This window comes from Morone saxatilis, unplaced genomic scaffold (assembly GCF_004916995.1).
Source record: "Morone saxatilis isolate NCDOM2014 unplaced genomic scaffold, NCSU_SB_2.0 Contig8, whole genome shotgun sequence".
Lineage (NCBI taxonomy): Eukaryota > Metazoa > Chordata > Actinopteri > Moronidae > Morone > Morone saxatilis.
This window is the reverse complement of record NW_023340257.1, coordinates 7342763-7362128: the sequence shown is the minus strand read 5'-3', so window position 1 is coordinate 7362128 and position 19366 is coordinate 7342763. Positions and strand designations below refer to the sequence as shown.

The 19366-nt window shown below is 44.2% G+C and overlaps 1 protein-coding gene across 3 annotated transcripts in view; it reads left to right on the top strand.

Moving 5' to 3' along the window:
* ssh2a (slingshot protein phosphatase 2a) overlaps positions 1-19359 on the top strand; it is a gene marked incomplete at its 3' end in the record, with an annotated part of 24353 nt that extends 4994 nt beyond the window's left edge. Inside the window, 13 exon segments of one of the 3 annotated variants that reach the window (XM_035680654.1) lie at positions 4344-4896; positions 11099-11211; positions 11814-11878; positions 12378-12499; positions 12944-13009; positions 13682-13747; positions 14409-14603; positions 17298-17391; positions 17630-17758; positions 18033-18079; positions 18501-18647; positions 18754-18954; positions 19048-19359. In XM_035680654.1, the coding sequence (XP_035536547.1) occupies positions 4769-4896; positions 11099-11211; positions 11814-11878; positions 12378-12499; positions 12944-13009; positions 13682-13747; positions 14409-14603; positions 17298-17391; positions 17630-17758; positions 18033-18079; positions 18501-18647; positions 18754-18954; positions 19048-19359 (1685 nt within the window). 3 annotated transcript variants of the gene reach the window in all.
* Between the last annotated feature and the right edge of the window lie 7 nt (positions 19360-19366).

Here is a 19366-nt window from a genome sequence, read left to right as displayed (position 1 = left end):
ACCCACGAGTGCGCGCACACACACACACACACACACACACACACACACACACACACACACACACACATACATATACATATAGCTTATTGCTCGTACGCCTAACATCATTATAGGCCTGTTTTACCATTTGGCTCAGTTACCTAACTTGCTATTTGCTCAGCGTTAGCACTAACACACTTGCACAGACATGCACAGGATGCAGCCAAGGGCCTTGCTGAGTGACCCCTAATGCATGTTACATAAGAGCTGAGAGCTGAGGTCCAATTAACTCCACACCCTACATATGGATTCAAGTACTTGTACGGGCCAATATATCGTATAGGGGCCACTGAGATTGAGGGGGCGCGTTGTCTTTCACAGCGCAGTCACTTTTCCACTTCGTCTTGATTTCTCACTCTTCTCCAGAGCCTTTGTCTCTTTTCTCTTTCAGTTATTCAGTCGACTACTCACTGACTCACACCCTGTATCTGCCTTATTCTCCCTCTCGCTCTGTCAATGTCTCTTTCATACAGACGCACACAAACAGCTGTCTGTGCTCCCTGCACCGCACCACTGAAGTATAATGTTACTGCAGTGCAATAATGAATCTCTACCATACACTGTTGCCTCAGGACTGACACAGGTTGTCAGAGACAGTGTTGGAGAACTTTTCTTCTATCCACAGTCACCAAACCAACATTTAAAGGTTTCGTTCTGTTCTAAATCAATCTTTAAATGGTTCAAATAACCAATGAGTTTTGTTCTTTTGTGGCTGTTTAACAAATGAGTTGCTTCCTATTCTTCCTGCGACTGTCTGCAGAGATATCATGTGATGTACCATGGCTGTTGCCGTCGGTTGCAGCATCACAAGATTTATACACAGTGTTTGTATGGTCACATCGGTTTCTAATTTCCTGTAATACAGCTTTTAGTCACCTGAGTATGTATTCACTGTAAACCCTGTGCACAGTCCTGTGAGGTATCACCTTCTAATGTTCAGTGTGGTGGATGACGTGACATTACAGAAATAGGACATGAGACTTGCTGTACAACAGCAACATAAAACAGAACTCGATAGAAACAATAAGAGAAGGAATTAATGATTAAAACAAAAAAGACTTCTCTGTGACAAAACAAGGCTAATGTGTGGGCCTTGCATGTTTCCTGGATCACTCGTCTGATGCGAGACTACTTAGTGTCTGACCTGGAACCCAAAGTACAGTACTGTTTTTAAAAGGTGCATTCATGCTGTTCATCCACTTGTAATGTCAGTGAAGGTCCTTGCTTTCAGCTCTCCTCTTCATTGTGGGTGAGAAAGGTCTTTGGGAAGAAAGAGGGGCGGTGTTTATCTGTCCTCTTTCCGACCCAATTGTCTGTCCACTGTCTCCCTGCTGTGAAACATTTCTGTTTCCAAAATGCAGTACGGGTCATGGCAGTGTTTAATTTGAGCCGAGGTTTCTACTCTGAGAAATAACTTGAGCCGTGACTAAACAACATTCTAACTAATACATTCTGACACTAACCCTAACCCTGCTGAAGATTACTTGTGGTGCAAGGCTCTTCCTGCGCTGTTAAACATCCATGTTATATGGACTCATGCATCAGCTCTGACACAGATGCACAGAAGTAGAGCAGGTTCACCCGGCCAAGAGTTTAATGAGTCGGCTGTTAAAAGAACAAGAAGGACAAGGTGCAGTAACACCAAGAAGAGGAAAAACCGTTTGAACCGGTGAATGCGGTCTCCACATGTGGAGACGCGCCTCTTTAAGTTTGTAAGCTGGTCCTCTTTCATTTACACTCCACAGTGGGTACCACACCTGCCTCTTGTCTTCCTACAGTACACCTGCTGTTTAAACATGGAGCACTCCCTGTCCTGGATTAGTGACTACATGGGCGTACATATCGGTTTCCTACCATTCTGAACAGAGACATTGTACAACGTTATGCATGCAGTATCTCATGCACAAGATGTAGATTATGTGGCACCAAAGACACAAATTGCAGAATTCATGATAGTGTTACAAATAGAAACACATAATAATTATGATCAATCCAAATTCATTCTCTTAATTTTGTGGTATAACAACTGGAATTTGCCATAATGCACCAGATAATAAACTGCACATACAACCTCATATGCCACAGAGTAGCCTTTTCAAAATGCAGCATGTGTCACTTAGCAGTATGGGAATTAGGATTATACTAACAACAACAAACACAGCTCAACACAAAAAGGATTTTTTGCATAAAACGTGGTTGACCCAGCAAAAACCAGAAAAAAAACAGATTTTTCTTCAGCTAGTGCTTTGTAGCTGCGGGTCAGTACATGTTTGGTTACTGTACAGAGGCTACTTCTGCTGACAGCTCCGTCCTTGTTTTCCTTATCTGGCTGTTAAGAGAGCTCCCGCTTTCTCCAAGGTGAAGTTCTCCTATCACAGCAGAGTGGGCTAAGTAGTTGGCAAATATTTAAAGTTAAGGCGTTTTTTTTTTTTTCCAGCTGTTTTCCTTTGTTTTCAATCCTGAAAAGTATTGTGATGTTTGTTTGGCGGTTTTGCGGCCTGTTTTTAGCTACTGTTATTACTCCATCACACTTTACCTTCGGTGTTCTTATAATCCATTCTTTCAAGGTGCTGTAAATCATCACTGTAGGTTATATGCTATAGCTCTAAAGGTGAAAGTCCTTTTATTGTAGAACACTATGGTAACAGTAGCCCTTCTCCAGCTCACTATATGCTACAGCTAGCTTCATGCACTGACCCAGAAGGTAGCAGGATGGTAGGGCTCACTTTAGGGGGACTCCCATTCACATACAAACACCCACTTTTAAGTTTACACAACTCCACACCGACAGCACCATTGACCTGCGTGTTTCTGCCCGTTCCCATCAAGGGCCCGAGGAAGACATGATGCGGAAGACGATTGTGCAACTTGTCCAGGGCTCAGCTAAACACCACAACAGCCTCTCGTGTTACCCGCCCACAGACGAATGACTGAGTGCTGGTAAATTCGACGACACTAAACGGAGCCACATGACAGGAGCACTAGAGCTGCTGTGTGTGTGGAGTTTGTGGTCAGAGTTGCTTGGCAGAGCTTATTGGGCAGCCCGCCTTGTGATGCAAGAGTTGTGGATAGGAGAGTGAGACGGGGGTGAACAGAAGAAAGCTTTAAGTAATAAGGGTCACTGAGTTTAGTTTAGGCATGAAGAGATGTGATGTGATCAAATGCACTGCTTTTATTAATGTGATCCATCCCTGGTCTAGGCCTTCATACAGTATGGTCAGTCTAGGATTAGTAGCAACTTCAACTGCAGCTTATGAGTGTTGATTTAGAACACAAGCATGCAGTGCAGATTACAGTGAATAACAATGGGAAAGTTTGTGCGTACCGAGCCAAAGGTGTGTTATATAACAGCATATTTCTCACTCGGAGTCCTTATTCATACCTGCTCCACTCTGGAGGACAGACAACACATAAAGCAGGCCTTCCATAAACATGGCAATAAAGCTTAGTTCCACCGCGTGGAGGTCCTTTGGCACACACTGGTGTGAATATGAGGGAGGCTATAGTTTTACAGTGTTTTTCAAATTGTTCTCAGCTTACATAGGGCCGTACATGTCGGCACACCAGCAAAACCGAAAGCGTTTCACAGGCTATAAAATGAACCAAAACACTGCGTCCGTCTCACGGCGTGCAGCATGTCCGCTGATACTTGATATCCTAGAATTGTGAAGGGTCGTTTCTCCCCGAGACTTTCTTGACAAGACAGGCTCCGGTATATCTCTACTTCACCTAGATACCACAGGCCTCCTGCTACAGCAGCTCCGTCTGGATAACTTCAGCCTGTTTCTCCTTTCTCCTTATGTAAAGACAAGTGAAGTCTCCTCAGTGAGCCAGTGACTGCCAGACCAAAAGCCCATGTGGGTTTAATTGACTCTATTGCATTACCCTAATGAGCACCACCCCTTGTGACCCTGCTGTACCAGGACACTCACATCAGCTGCTGGACAGTAGTTGCTTCTGAGAATATTAACACATTATTCAGATGAATAAAAGCTGTTAGTCTGCCCCACAGTGTTCTGTAATCTACCGTGGGCAACCAGTGTGCCATGTGGAACCAGCTTTGTAGCAAACAGCAGTGAATGAGCTGATAAGCACACCCAGGAGGAACAGTGCAGTAAACCGCTTCATGGCGCACGGTTGCCAGCGCTTTGTTTACACACGGTCGTGGCACAGCGAGGGGTCGATGCAGAAGGGCTGCTGCTGTGGGCGGTCGTACTTCCCCGTTGTCCTCATTGGCTCCCCACTTTTCCCAAAACCACATGTCTCCAACTCCGCCCTCCTCCCCATGACTTCCCCCGGTGAGAGTTTGACCGAAGTCATATGTACTGTACATGCTAAAGGCTGCTGTCTTCTGTAAGAGAGAAACAGTGTTGAGGAAGCGGTACGGACAATGATTGAATATGGGGCTCTCTTTCGCTTTACTGGGAGATGTTGGACGGCGTCAGGTGGCGAGAACACCGTGTCCTAGACTTAGTTGCCCTGCGTAATTTATTGCAGCACAATCACTGCTTGGAAACATCTCATTTTTTGCGGTGCCTACTTCGCGGAATATTTCGTCATTTTTCTTCTGTATTGCCATCGGTACCACCCAAGGAAGACAGCTGTTTGCTTCCTCTTGAGATGACAGAGCACACGAGTGTGGGAGAGAAGTAAAAGTTTTCTCTCGGACCGACAACCACCAGCCTCCTCCTCCTCCTCCTCCTCCTCCTCCTGCGCTCCCACCGCCGGCATGACCCTCGGCGCGGTGTCCGGATCCGACAGCTCGTCGGCGGACAGCTTCTGCTCCTGCTGCGGGGCCAAGATGGTACCCTGTTTCAGCGACGACGCGGTGGTGTCAACAAATCAGATCAACCAGCTGTAAGTCTTGGCAAGTTGCGGAAGGTAGATGCACTCTGGAGAAGGTGGAGAGTGTTTGTTTAATACGTTAAAAGACTTTGTTAAATGAAGTGGATATGACAGGGACAGGCATTGAAGTTATCGTGAAGTGGCAGGGTCTCCATCCAAACTAGTTACAAATGAGCACATCTTCACACTCAAAGGAGCAGTTCAACTGAAGTTAATGTCTGTATTTTGGAATTGAGTTGTTGTGTTGTGGATAGACTGTTAATACTGCATTTAAATACCCAGTCAATGGTCTACACATCTGGAAATTAGTAACACTGTGGGAAACTTTCAACATTGTAAGACTATGAGTAAGCTGAACATTTGTAACAGTTTTGCAACATCAGGGTTCAATGTATTTCCTGGTGACGCAGCAGGGTCTTACTCATCTCAGTGCTCCTTTTTGACCTTACTAAGACATAATGGCTCTTCATGAGAGTGTGAATCATCGTACCTGTTTCACAGGTCCAGACACACGTGATGGATTTGTGGAGACAAGCATACATCACCTGATCACCATATCAAGAGTTTTTGTGGGGCATAATGTCCCTCCCGTTTTGTTTGTCCAAGGCTGGGATACTGTTTGTTTGAACATGTGAGTGTTTGGTGGGACACAATGAGTAGTTATTAAGTAGCAATTAAGGGCTTTTTTAATCAGGTTTTAGATAAACATCTGGGAAAATGACCTAAATAACCCGAAGAAGAAGAGAAGAGTGTTTTTAAGATTTTCTATATTTTCATATAAAATGTATGTGGTGTTTAAACGTATACTAATAACTCAAGCTAATGTCTGAAGTCTCTGACTCATCGTCAGATAATGTTTTCTAGTGACAGACCCCCCCAAAAAATTGGCGTTTATCCACGTGATACTTAGATTAGGAACCCAGGAAACAGCATGCAAATGTCACTTTTAATATAATCCTTAGAGATTATGACAATAGAGCTCCTTTAAAGCAGTAAGAAGCTACACTTGAGATGCGTGGGTGATTGGCTGCTGATCAGACAGCATTTTCTGACCTAAAACTCAAAGCCTCTGCAATTCATCTTAACCCCCCATCTCACAGGTCAGTAGACTGAACTAAATATTATAGAAGTTTCTGGCTTTTTTCATACTAGTTGGTGATCTACAACGTCTGCAGATGTAAAGGCAAAGTGAGGTAAAGGCTTCTTTTTGCTCGTGGGTTGTAAAAGGATTTAGTTGACTGGTACATGTGGTGAAGACAAGTTTGCCCTTCAGGACAGATCAAAGGCTAGTCTGTTCCAGTGTTTCCAAACTCTCATGTGGTGCCAAGCTTAGCAAATTTGGCGGGGGTGAAAAAAAAAAATAAATCAATGAAGAAATGACTGCAACTGGATTAAAAAATGATGAAATCAACATTACCCAATTTTCCACAAAATCAATTCATTTAGTTCCAGTGTCTGTGTTTCTTGTTGTTTTGTAACATCTCCGTGCACTCGGTAATTGGTTGTTCCCCGCATGAGAATTGGCCCTCAGTCGTGGTTTTCAGGAAAGTCGAGGACAACCTGTCTCTTCTGGATTGCATTGTTTTTCAGCTCTTTAACACATGATTGAGCGGTGAGGCTATCGAGCAAACTGAACATTTAGTCTTCATTAGGTCTGCACCCAGTCATTAAAGAAATAGTGTTTTTATGCTAGTTTGCACAAGGAAGGTTTATGGGAAGACACACACACAGTGCGTACTGGCAGGCACGTGTTTCTAGTAAACAGCGGCAGATGTGGGACTCTTCTGACGTCCGGGTTTTGTTGTCTGCATTGCATGATGCTCGGTTGTTTTTAACAGCCCTCCTTTGTATTGCTCAGGATGGGCAATAGCTCTCATTACAATGCAGGGGATTTTAGCATCCTTTGATTTATAGCACCCAGTGTGTGTACATGTGTGTCAGTATGTTTAATGTTTGCGTACGCATGTCTGTTTGTTTATAGTGTGAGATACGTGGCAGAATGTCAGCGGGGCTCTAATGTTTAACCAGGGTTTGAATGGGTAATTACAAGTCTCGAGGCTGTCCGTGGAGTTAAGTGTTACCTGTGGCTAAATGCCATTTAAAACGCCATTGTTAGCCCACCAATTTTAGAAATACCAGTAAACCCCTCTCTTCCGCTGCACTTGTGTGTGTGTGTGTGTTGCGTACCTGTTTTTCCGAAGAAAACTGATAAGACTGCCACGTGACAACTGAAGTGTGTGTTTGTGTGAGTGGCTTCAGCAGCTGAACAGGGATATGGGCAGCTGGATATAGGTCACTAGTTATGCTTGTGTGTGTGTGTGTGTGTGTGTGTGTTTGATGCATCTAAAATCAAATAACCTACATAACTTGGTTTAAGTTGGTATAATTAGCTTCAGCAAATGGCGTGAGATCTGACCAGCTGTTTAGCTATCGAGTGTATCACGGTATCCACTGCCCAGCATCTTCATGCTGTTTGTTAATGCATGCGTGCCCTTGAAGTTCCACATGTTCTACGGTACACTTGTTCTTTGTGTCGCCACAGGCTCTCAAAGTAGGCCTGGAAGCTCTTATTTAGTCGTTGTCTCATTTAGACCGGCATTAAATTGTCCTTTACATCAGCACTCTTTCTCTGTAGTTTGACTAAAAGTAAAAATGTAATCTGAATCCTTCTCAGAATAGCGCTGCATTCCCAGGTCAGGTGTGTCGAGTCCACTAAGGTGGCTGGTGCTCAGACCGTGGCCTGCACACTGGACTGTTGCTCCCCGTGAACTTGACTTTTCTCTCCTCTCATCCATCTGTCACTGTGTTCTGCTTGTGACACATTTTCCACGGCCGTGCCTCCGAGCAGCAGGGCCCAACGCGCACCTGTGAACATGAAGACATACACGGACACATCAGCTAAGTCCCTGTCTTTCCCATGGGCTGGATCTGTCTCGGGTGCAAACTCATAAGGCCTTAGTGGGGCCTGCCCTGCACACAGCCAGGCCCTATATTTATCCCACTCTCCTCCTGAGAGTGACTAATATGGGCACGGGCCGGAGGAGGGGGTCACCCAGTTATCTCCCCACTATGTGGAGTGGTCCTTACATAGTTATGATTGTGTCTGTGACTGTTGCCCTAACAAGTACCTACCGCTTCACTTCTGCCCAAAGCCTGGGGTGGCCGAATGCCAAAAGACGACCCACCCCACTCTCAGTGACACACTCCGACTGGGTCGTCTTTTCTTTATCTCTGTATCACCCTTCACTGCTCACCCCCTCATTCACATACTTTGTGAAGTCAGATTTTTCAAACACGTTGCCCTCTTCCCATACACCCACTGGTCGTATACTATACTTAATTCTGACTTTTTTCTAACCTTTCTTGGTAGACCACTGAGCAACATACACAAACTCTAGTTCATCTGAGTACATTAAAACAGACAGTCTCTGATGGTGCATCAGTTTAAATGAGTTCAGTGTACAGGCAGCTGCTTTGCATTGACAGTGCTGACGTAATGACAGTCTCATTGAGGCAGAGATTTGCAGAATGGGTTCACTGTCACTATCTGAAAATATGTTGTTGTGTGTGGAATAGGCTGGCATATAATTATTGATCAAATAGTAAAAACGGATTTCATTTCCCACAGTGCAAGGCGGTGTATTTAGACTCCTCGCTTTATTCAACCAACGATGCTTAGTTCACTATCGTACATGGCAAAGAAAAGCATCAAATCCTCACATAAGCTTAAACTAGTGAAAGTATGGCCTTTTTGTTTATGTTTATGTATTTGTTTGGTCTCTACCGAGCCATAGCTTTCTGTACTGTATGTCTGTAAAAGTGCACCAAAACTAGTCCCTACAATCAGAGCACAGGCAGGCTCCAGTGTTAAACCTCTGCAGTATCTGTGTCTCCTGTGAAAGAGACGCTCCTCTGTACAGTAAGTCAGCCATCTTCTGAATGCGCTCTATCAATAGCTGAGACTTTTAAAGGACTACTGTATTTTTAGAATTTGTATTCGAGTCGTTAACAGCCCCCCACCTCTCCAGCCGTCGGGCTTAGATTCCACTTTCTCAGTGTGTCTGTGTGCATGTTTGCATACATGCACGTGCACGGCCTTCCGCTCTGACTCTCAGAGAGAGTACGGGTGTTACATTTAGGATGACATTGTACAGTGGCGCTCCTATACTCGGTCTTTGCCAAGTACAGTGTGTGAGCACAGTGGTACATGATGCAGCAGGAACGCAGGAGAGTGGCGGAAATGAGAAGTAGGACGGAGTTCTGAGGAATGCAGAAGAGAGGAAGTGACAGAGGGGAGAGTGAGAGGAAACGGCTGGGTCAAGGGTGCGAGGGTTATGGGAAATCAGCACAAGGCTGCGGTTTTGTTTTTTCCCTCTGTCCCTGTTGTCTGTGTCTCCTGATCCCGTACATCCACGGCCTCAGCGAAACTCAGGAAGGGCAGTTGGATGGCTGGAAGGATGGAGAGATGAAGTTACAGACAAAAAGGGAATGACAGGAAGCCTAAATGGCAGACGCCACCAGTCTTTTTTTGCAACCGAAGAACCGTAGAACCTGATGAACTGTAGATGGCGGGTTCATTGAGTGTGGACTTGCAGCCTGCTGCCGAGGCTGAGTTCGTTAGTCTGGCTTTGTGGTTAACCATCCAAATACGCAGATTACCCGATTGTATGCGCAATTTCAAAAGAGACACGTGGCCTTGATGTCATCACCTCCCTTTGATTGATCCCAGTGATCGTCACTGTTTGCGTGCGCAGTTGTCAGTTCCTTGTCTTAGTGTCTGGCCCCGGAGGCTGTGAAACCTCTCTTTGAAGTTTAGCAGAACAGGTCAGCCAACTCCCTGGATCAGTGTTTCCTTCAGTAACACTTACATATCGCAGCGCTTGTTCCATTTTATTAAGGACAAACTGCAGTGAGCTTAAACTTTTGCTGACATTTACCATATTTGACCTCCTTAAAAAAAATCACATAAACTTGTTTTGGCTGATAAAATATTGAATGTGGAACATGAAAAACAACTACAGCTGGGCACATTCAAGCCAGCAGATAATTAAAAATACTGTTAAAATGCAATAAAAGTAACAAAAAAGGGTTCTTCTGAAAATCTGTCTAACTTTAAGAACCACATTTGGCAGGCTGTCGAGGTTGTGGCTGCACACGTTCCCGTTCTTAGATAGGTGAAGTTCTTGCCAGCTTGAGTTGTGGTCTCAGTGGTTAAAGGCACAACCCGCAGGACAAATCCACCCGATGTGTTTTTGTTACTATGATGGATTCCTACCTCAAATCCCAACTCAATATTTAAAGTGCATAGTTTTCTCTGGCGGTGGTGCTTTTTCCTGCATCCGCTTAATAAATGCAAGAGTCTGTCTAAGTGGCAAACCTCTTGCTCAGCATCATAATGGTTATTGTTTCCTGGTCCCATGGCTGTCACTTGACATGGTCGGCTGCAGAAGTAGGTCTTCTAACCCTAACCTGTTTTATTGCTATCTTGTGTGACTTCGGTTAGTGTTTCACCGTGAGACTCTAAACAAAAACCTAGTCACTCACACATGCAAGCACACAAGAGGTGCTCACACACACACACTGTTTGGTATCCAGTTGAAACACTGACCTCAGTTTATTATGTGTGCTCCTCCTCAATGCAGTGACCTCAGTCACAGTTAATAAGATTAAGTGTTCCAGAGAGGAACAGAACCCCGTTTGATAGGACCTGCTTTGGTGTGGAGCGCCGCGTGCTCGCCAGCTCTTATCTGCGCTCCAACATTGTGTAGGAGGGAACTCGCTCCGTCTTCCCTCTCGGACCCCCAGTCTCCTCCCAGTCCCCCCATCCCTCCCTACTGGCAGCTGTTAGTGTGAGTAAGACTGTGTGTGCGATCCAGCTGTGTGGAGGAGCAGAGAACATTGTGTTCTGAGTTCACATCGGGGCTTGGATCTTGTTTTACTTGCATCGGCCTGTCAGCTCTGATTCGGGGAGCCGCAGACCAGAGGCCAGATGAATGGAGCATTGTGACTCTGACATAAGACCATGACAGCACTCATCTGTTCCTCATCCCCATCGTGTGCTCATTACGAGAGGCTGGGGTCAGCACGTGCACGAAAGTGATAACAAATGAAGTACATTTTTATAATTACGTAGGTTGCACAAAAAGAAATCCGATTAGATCATTTGGAAGAATTTGAGGCTTCTATTCACGTCTTTCTTTCTCCTCCCTTCCAGTATCAGTGAGAGCTTCCTCACTGTGAAAGGTGCAGCCCTGTTCCTTCCCAGGGGAAATAGCCCCACGCCTAACTCTGCACCTCGTATCAGCCAGCGCAGGAACAAGCACACAGGTAAAGACTTGTACACACAAAGGACAGCTGCGGCTTCTCCCAGTGCTTTTCCTCCACTCACTTTAACCCTTAGCCTCAGAAATGAACTCCGAAGAAGAACTTGAGAATAAATAGCACAGTGTGTTGTAGATAGACATTCCTCTGCAGCAGCATCAGTAACAGCTGGTGTTAACTTCACTCAAGCTGTTTCACAACAAGGCAAATAAGTTCAGTGCAGTCAGTTCACTGCTGCATGCAGTGTGGTGGCCAACTTGTTTGATAATATTTTGTCAAAGAGACCACATTTAAAATATCTTAAAACAAAGACTGGAGTAAATTATAATCTGCTGCCGTTATAAAGACAGCCTTTGTAGATGGAGGTGACTTTTGCGGTGTAAGATGGCCTGATTGCTATAAAAAGCATCACAACCTTTGTTTTAAAAATCAAAACAGGCTTTTTTCTTCAGACGTATTTAGAGGTGAGGTAGAATTTAGAGTTAGTGAAAGAGACTCCAGTGGGAATGCAGTGGAAACTCGCCACAGGGTAAATGACACATTATCTTGGGTGTTATGTCAATGCTATGAACGCGACTAAAACTGAATGTTGAAATCCTTTTATCCAGGTGACCTTCAGAAACACCTCCAGACCATGTTCACTGTGCTGCGGCCAGAGGACACCATCCGACTGGTCAGTAACACCACACACACACACACACACACACACACACAGGCACATTTAATAACAAAGGTCAGGAGCAGGGTAGCATTGTGATCAGGGAGATTATACACCAAACTGAGGGCCCAGTTTCAGTTCTTTGTTAGCGAAGAAAGAACTGAAACTTGTTGGTCTTAACCCTTATCTGCACCACAACAACTATACTCTTACATAAAACATAAAGTAAGTATTTGGAGTAATACACATTCTTGCCATTTCCCTGAAGTATCTGCAACATCTTGGATAAAGAGGTATTTCAGCAAGCTAGTATTACACTTCTCTAAAGTCAAAGGACTTGTGAAAAGAAAGAATAGTCCGAGTTAGTACAGGGCACGCTCCTGCAAGTCACTTTACGGTAAATAAACTGATCATATGTTTCTTTGTTTTGATGTATTCAGAAAACTGGCTCTGCCTCTCCTCTCTTTGCTGATTTCCCTCTATCTTAACGTCTCCTTTGTATTTTTCATTGCAGGCTGTGCGTCTGGAGAGCGCCTACCCTCAGGTAACCCGCTACATGGTGGTGGTCTCCACCAATGGTAGACAGGACACGGAGGAGAGCATCGTGCTCGGAATGGACTTTGTCTCCTCTGATAGGTCAGTACCATGATAACAGTCCTGTAGTGCGTTTAAACTGATTAAATCCCACACTTGTGACAACAAATAAGAAGAGAGGATGGCGTGTTACCTCCTTTGTAGCTTTGCAATAATATGGACTAGTGAGATTTAGAACTGGATGTGACCTCCTATATATACCGTTTATATTTTATTTCAACAGTGGTTTTTATTATTGTTTTAATCTTGAATTTATACTCTTTTAATCCATTTGAACTGTAACTGTATATACTTACCTATCAAATAAGGACAGGAGGATGTGGCTAGCAGCTAAAATAAAAGTGAAGGATAAGGGCAACGTGCTTCTGTCTGACTTTCTCTACTGTTTTGCTTTTGAATGTTGTCCTGGACACATCTGTATATTATGTCAAACCAGTGTGTCTTGTTTTGTTGTGCTATTGTTTAACGTGTTGATCTCCCTACCAGCTGCTGTACGGTGGGTCTGGTTCTACCTCTGTGGAGTGACACTTTGATCCACTTGGATGGAGACGGGTAAGAGGCTACACCTACCTCCTGCTTCCTCTTACTGCTCCCTAAGGGCAAGCGACTGAATACTCTGATGACTTGATTACATGTTGCCCTTATGTAGCCAAGTTGTGTTGTGTTGTTGTTATAAGATGGATATAAACCAGGGTCCCGGCACCATTTCCTCCTTCCGGCCCACAGCATGATGTCAAAAATAGCCCATGATATCCAATGTTTTTAAAAATGTATTTTGTTTGGCTCAACATAATGGCAGAGGTCCAAGGTGCTGGCAGATGAGTGATAAGAAGAGAGCAGGTTTTGGGCCTTCATTTGTTGTCTGGCTACACAGATGATATTAAATGATGATATAAAAATTTATATAAACCGCTGTTTGCATTTTTTGTTAAGTATGATGTTGGTAATGGAAATAATTTCAGAATATTGAGCTTTCTTGTAGTACATGAATGCTGAAGTGGCCCTCCTATCTACCTTCCGGTGTATAAAACTAAAAATTAGCGGTTATTCAAACGGCTGAAAGAATATCCACAGCGTGCTTCCCTACTCCTGTCAGATGGCAATACCCGCCGTGGCCCCAAGCCAATTTGAGTTTGAGACCCCTGCTATAAACTATTACTGAGCATCCCATTCCTAATATATCTCTCTCTGTCTTTCTCTCTCTCTCTCTGTCTCTCGTCACAGTGGTTTCAGTGTGTCAACGGTGAGCAGGGTTCATGTTTTCAAGCCAGTTTCTGTACAGGCCATGTGGTGAGCAACCTTCATTGTTTTTCAGCAAATGACAGCTATGTGAAGTTTTCAATGAGGTTAGATTTGCAGACTTAAAGAGACTGTATTCATTGTAAACCCCCTTTTACTTTGACCTCCAGCCTTTTATCTTTGTCACTGTTTCTTATCATCCCTCTCTCCTTCCCTTTTTTCCCTCATTATCTCTCTGCCTTACAGTCTGTTCTTTATCTTTCCCTGTCTCGCATGCCACTGCTGTCTCTTCATTTCCGTTCTCTTTGTCCTCATTTCTTCATTTTCTTGTCCCTTTATATCTCTGTATTATGTCTCTTCGTCGCTTCTTCTTTCAGTTCTTCTCTTCTCACCTCAGTTGTTTCTTCGTTTCTCTCTCTAATTATTCAACCCACGCCCCCCTTGGTATATTTCTCAAATATGTGATTCATTCCTCACTTATCTTTCTATTAATTTTCACTTTCTCTCCATCTCTCATAATTCCTCCCTTCCTCTTATCTCTTTATTCTTCTTTGCCCATTGTTATAGCCTCTCTTGATTTAAATGATTTTACTCCCAGCCAGTCATGTTCAGTCCAAATTTCACTTCAGTTTTATTTGAGTAATTTTTGCCTCTTTGCCCTCGAGACAACCTCTCAAGTGTGAATCCTCTTTGCTCTTGCTGTCTGCCTCAGGTCAGCCCTCCAGTCGCTCCACAAAGCGTGCGAGGTGGCGCGCTGCCATAACTACTACCCAGGCAGCCTGTTTCTGACCTGGGTCAGCTACTACCAGAGCAGGGTCTCATCCAACCAGTTCTGTATCAACGAGTGGAACGCCATGCAGGACGTGGAGTCGCACCGTGCCAATTCACCCGTCCTCTTCACAGACCTGTGAGTAGAGGAGGGATAGACCACATGAATACACATACACACACAGATCCACAGTTCACACTGATGATGGAATATCTGGAATATTGTCTGGTCTTTGATGCATTCCAGACAGGGAGTCATTTTCACAGGTTTTCATTTTGTATGCACGTCCCCCATTGATATGTGGTGCAAAATTCCTGCGTTAAAATATACAGGGTGAATTCACTCCTCTAAAAATTGGCAAATTGGAAAATAGTTGTTGTAGGCCAACAACTTTCCCAAATAATTGTTATTTTGAAAACAAAGAACTGATGAAAAGTAACTAAACTAAACACTCAGAAAAGTTCATATACAAAATGTAGCTGGTATAGCCAACAATAGACAAAATTGTAAAAAAAAATAAATGTTGGACCATGCACACTAAATATACTCATGTACGGACACGTGTACAAAAATAATAATATGAAAATAATTAATGGAGAGGCTTTGAAAGGTCTTAAAGTTTTACACGACAGCATAATTCATTCCAGCAATTCGTGAAAGGGTACAGAAGAAACATGTGTGCACACATCTGGACAAACATATGCATGACCTGCAATCCAAAACAGTCGAGATGTGAGCATCTCTCACAAAATCACACACACTGGCATAACAGATTCAGAGAAAATCAAATGTGTTTCACAGTAGCTGCATTAATGCAAATATGTGCTCAGTGGTATCTTCACAGCATCACTGCCTGGCCTCTCCTCACGTGCCGACAGTATTGCTACATTTCTATGGCAGGATATCTCGGGCGTCTTCAGAGCGCTGAACTCTAGAATTTGGGGTCACGTGCTTTCTGTAACCTCTCTGTAACCTCTCTGGGTAACAAGAAGCAATACTGAGAGGCACAAACAAAAACAAAAAGCACCACATGCAGGCACAGTAGTAAATGCTGAACTGTGTGCAAATAGACACGCTGATACACGCACACATTAAATCTTTATCTTTGGGACATAGAGTTGTCAACAGATTCATAAGGGAGCATAGAAAATACAGAGAATGACACAGACTGCTGAATTTATGTCTTTACTAATGCCAGGGAAATTCCCCTCTCGGCTGCTTAGTCACGTGCTACCTTGCTACCTATTTTGAGCGTCTCTCTCTCTCTCTCTCTCTCTCTCTCACACTCTCTCACTCCCTCACTCACTTATATACACACACACACACACACACACACACTTCAGAGATCCTCCAGTGTCCAAAATAGCTGAAGCTTTAGCCAGCTTGATTTACGTGTGGAAAAATGGAATCCAGGCAGACAAATAGGTAGACCAACACAGACGGACAGAAGCAGGTGGCAGGCAGAGAGAAGGGGGTAGAGGATGTGGGTGTTTCGGGGGGGATTAAGGAAGATAGTCTGCTGCTGCATGCACCTGATGCCCCTGGAGCAAAGAAGAGAGGGAAGGGACAGAAAGAGAAATCGAGCTCCACTTTAAAACTTGACAATCAAGAAACACCCTTATTTACTGTCCTCCTGGAAACAGAGATACATTACGCACTCTGTCTTTGGAGGACATGTGTTTGCACTCGAGTGCACTTATCTTTAAGATTGCCACCCACACTTTATGAGCTCCAATACACACACCCAAACACATAAAAGTCCTTGTTTGTTCTCCCGCACAGGGTGACTGCCAAAGCTACATGAGCTGCCAGTGTTTGTTGACATGGCAGCTCATGCCGCTGTATAATCATTGAATGAAAGGTTGAGATAGCAGGAAGTAGTTTGATTTTGGCATGTTTTCGTGTTTATTTGATTAATGTATCTGTGAATTCCCGTTGGCTACTTCTCTATAAGCGGTTCAAGGAAGTGACATAGAATTTCCATTGTTCAGTTACTCATTAGTGCCATTAAATTGCATCGTCATACACTCGTCACACATGTATTCTTTTATTCCCTATTTTTCTGTCTGTTTCCCTGGCCAGCCGTCCCTCCCTCAGGCTGTCTGTGGGCAAGTCAAGGCTTGTTGTGAGGTTAAAGCTTAACTGGATGTCGGGAACTAACCGTATTTGTTGGCAAGAGCGAATAGGTTCTCTTTCTCTTAACCCTGTGGACTCATTCTCTTGGGGTCAGTAAGACGTTCAGCATTGAGATAAACAAGCAATTCTTTTACACAGATAGATGCTTTTAAGTGTACAGCTACACACCTGAGGCCATCACACTGCCCCTCTTTGCAACCGCTGACCCACACGGCTGTGTACTATTACAGTTAGGATCCGGTTAGAAGCAAAACGAGAAAATTAGACAACGTAAGAAGGAGAAGTTTGGAGACAAACTGAGCTCCTCTCTCCGGAGAGGTAATTAGGCCACTTGTTGGTACGTCCAGAGGCTAAATGCGTCCAACAGCAGAGTGGTTAGAAACAGAGCCAGGCACAACAACAGGGAGACTCTACAAGGGGACTTTGTTGTGGATCGCCGATGGGCCACACTCTCAGATTTTCTGTTCCCTCTCCAGTTTCTGAGAATCAGACAAAGTGGCAATTCTCTCGTGGAACAAGTAATCTCATTGAGACTCCAGTCAAAATGCATCAATAAACAGAAGGAAAGTGTCGTTACTGTGACTGTGAAAGGTGGTTCTTTGTGTCCTGAAGTGTTTTTTGGTTTTTTTTTAGGCTAAGAGAAAATGTGTGAAAGGTGTTTTTTTTTCATGAAGGTGTTTGTGTCTGTATGTACAGGCCCACAGAGAGGGAGCGCACAGAAAGGCTGATCAAGATGCGCCTCAGAGAGATCATGATGCAGAAAGACCTGGAGAACGTCACCTGTAAAGAGGTGAGAGGCGTGTGAGGGAATGGGGTGAAAATAACAGGTGTATGCAGGATTTAACACTGTACTGGTAAGATACCAAAGCGCCAATTTTCAACAATCTTTGACCTGAACTTTAACGGACGTGTGTATTGCATGAACACATTTATTTTCTCTATTAAAGAACAGTAAATTTAACCCCCGTCCTGTCCAAGTGTCATCAACCGTCATGGTGCTTCTCTGAATCGTTGTTTTCCTTTCGCAGATCCGAACAGAGCTGGAGATGCAAATGGTGTGCAACCTGAGGGAGTTTAAAGAGTTCATAGATAATGAGATGATTGTCATCCTGGGACAGATGGACAGCCCCACAGAAATCTTTGAACACGTCTATCTGGTAAGAAACCAGGTGGCTTTTGCTTTTGAGCCATTGAGTTTGTTTTAGACAACACAATGCTCTTGGTTGTCACATCCTGCTGTTTGATCACTACGATAAAAAAAACAGTATTAGCAGATCTATTCACATGGTTCATGGTCAACAGTCAATTTAGTAACATACAAATGAGAATGGGTCAAAGTAACTTGTAAGTTGTGACTCATTCTTAATGGTTCTTATATGTTGTATATATGTGTGTACACCTTGATATTGACTGGATCTGTGATGTCTCCAGGGCTCTGAGTGGAACGCCTCTAACCTGGAAGAGCTGCAGAACAGCGGGTAAGGGATCAGTCAGTAACCACATTTACTCGAAAGCACACTCACCAACATCACTGTGGGAATTTTGATAAATGGAGAGACTACTCTTCAAGTATTAAATATGTTTTCTAATTGAAAAAGGTTAATTACTGCAGCGAGTATTTTCAGCAAAGGTTCATATGTTGGATTTAATCTACCTGTAGTCTATGACAGAACTTACTGACAAAATAATCACAAACACATGGTCAACTGACTGACTTATTTGAGAGCTTTCAACACTCCCAGTCTTCCTCACCATCATTTTTGAGTGTGTTTTTTTTTCCACCAGTGACCTGTGTGGTATTAGTTAAGCATGTATCATCTGAATAACACTGAAGTATGAACTGATGACAGTTTTATTGGAATTAAAAGGTCAACCTGCCTCTTCCCGTCTCTTATGTAGAGTGCGCTACATCCTGAACGTGACTCGAGAGATAGACAACTTCTTCCCAGGGATGTTTGAGTACCACAACATCCGAGTGTACGATGAAGAGGCCACCAACCTGCTGGAGTATTGGAACGAAACCTACAAGTTCATCACCAAAGCCAAGTAGGCTTAAACACACACACACACACACACACACAAGGTTGTTAAGTTCTCTTTGGCTTGTCAGTAATCCAACACATTTTCTCTCTCGTCTGGCTGTCTCTCTTAGGAAAGCCGGTGCTAAGTGTCTGGTTCACTGTAAGATGGGCGTGAGTCGGTCCGCCTCCACAGTGATTGCCTACGCTATGAAAGAGTACGGCTGGGACCTGGACACGGCCTTCGACCACGTTAAAGAGAGACGGGCTGTCACCAAACCAAACCCTTCCTTCATGAAACAGCTGGAGGAGTATCAGGGAATTCTGCTGGCCAGGTGTGCTTAAATGTAGAAGCATCTGTACAGTCTGCACCTTCTTCACAGAGCATTCCCGTGCTAACAAACTCTCATTTTTCTTTGCTTCTGCAGCAAACAAAGGCATAATAAGCTATGGCGCTCACACTCTGATAGTGACCTATCGGATCGCCCAGAGTCGATGTGTAAACCTTCCTCTCTGGTCCGCTCCGACTCTCACAACAACAACACTTCCTCCCCTTCCTTACATCACTTCCTGGGCGTGGCTGTGCTGCAAGCACTCGGTGCTGAACCTGAAGCCAAATCACCAAACACCACAGACACCTCTGACTCACACTCAGACTCCAACGGTGTGTGTGACTCACCAGGTCAGGAGGAGGTCAGGTCAGATTGCGGAGACCGCCTCCCCCTCCCCCTCCCCCTCCCCCTCCCC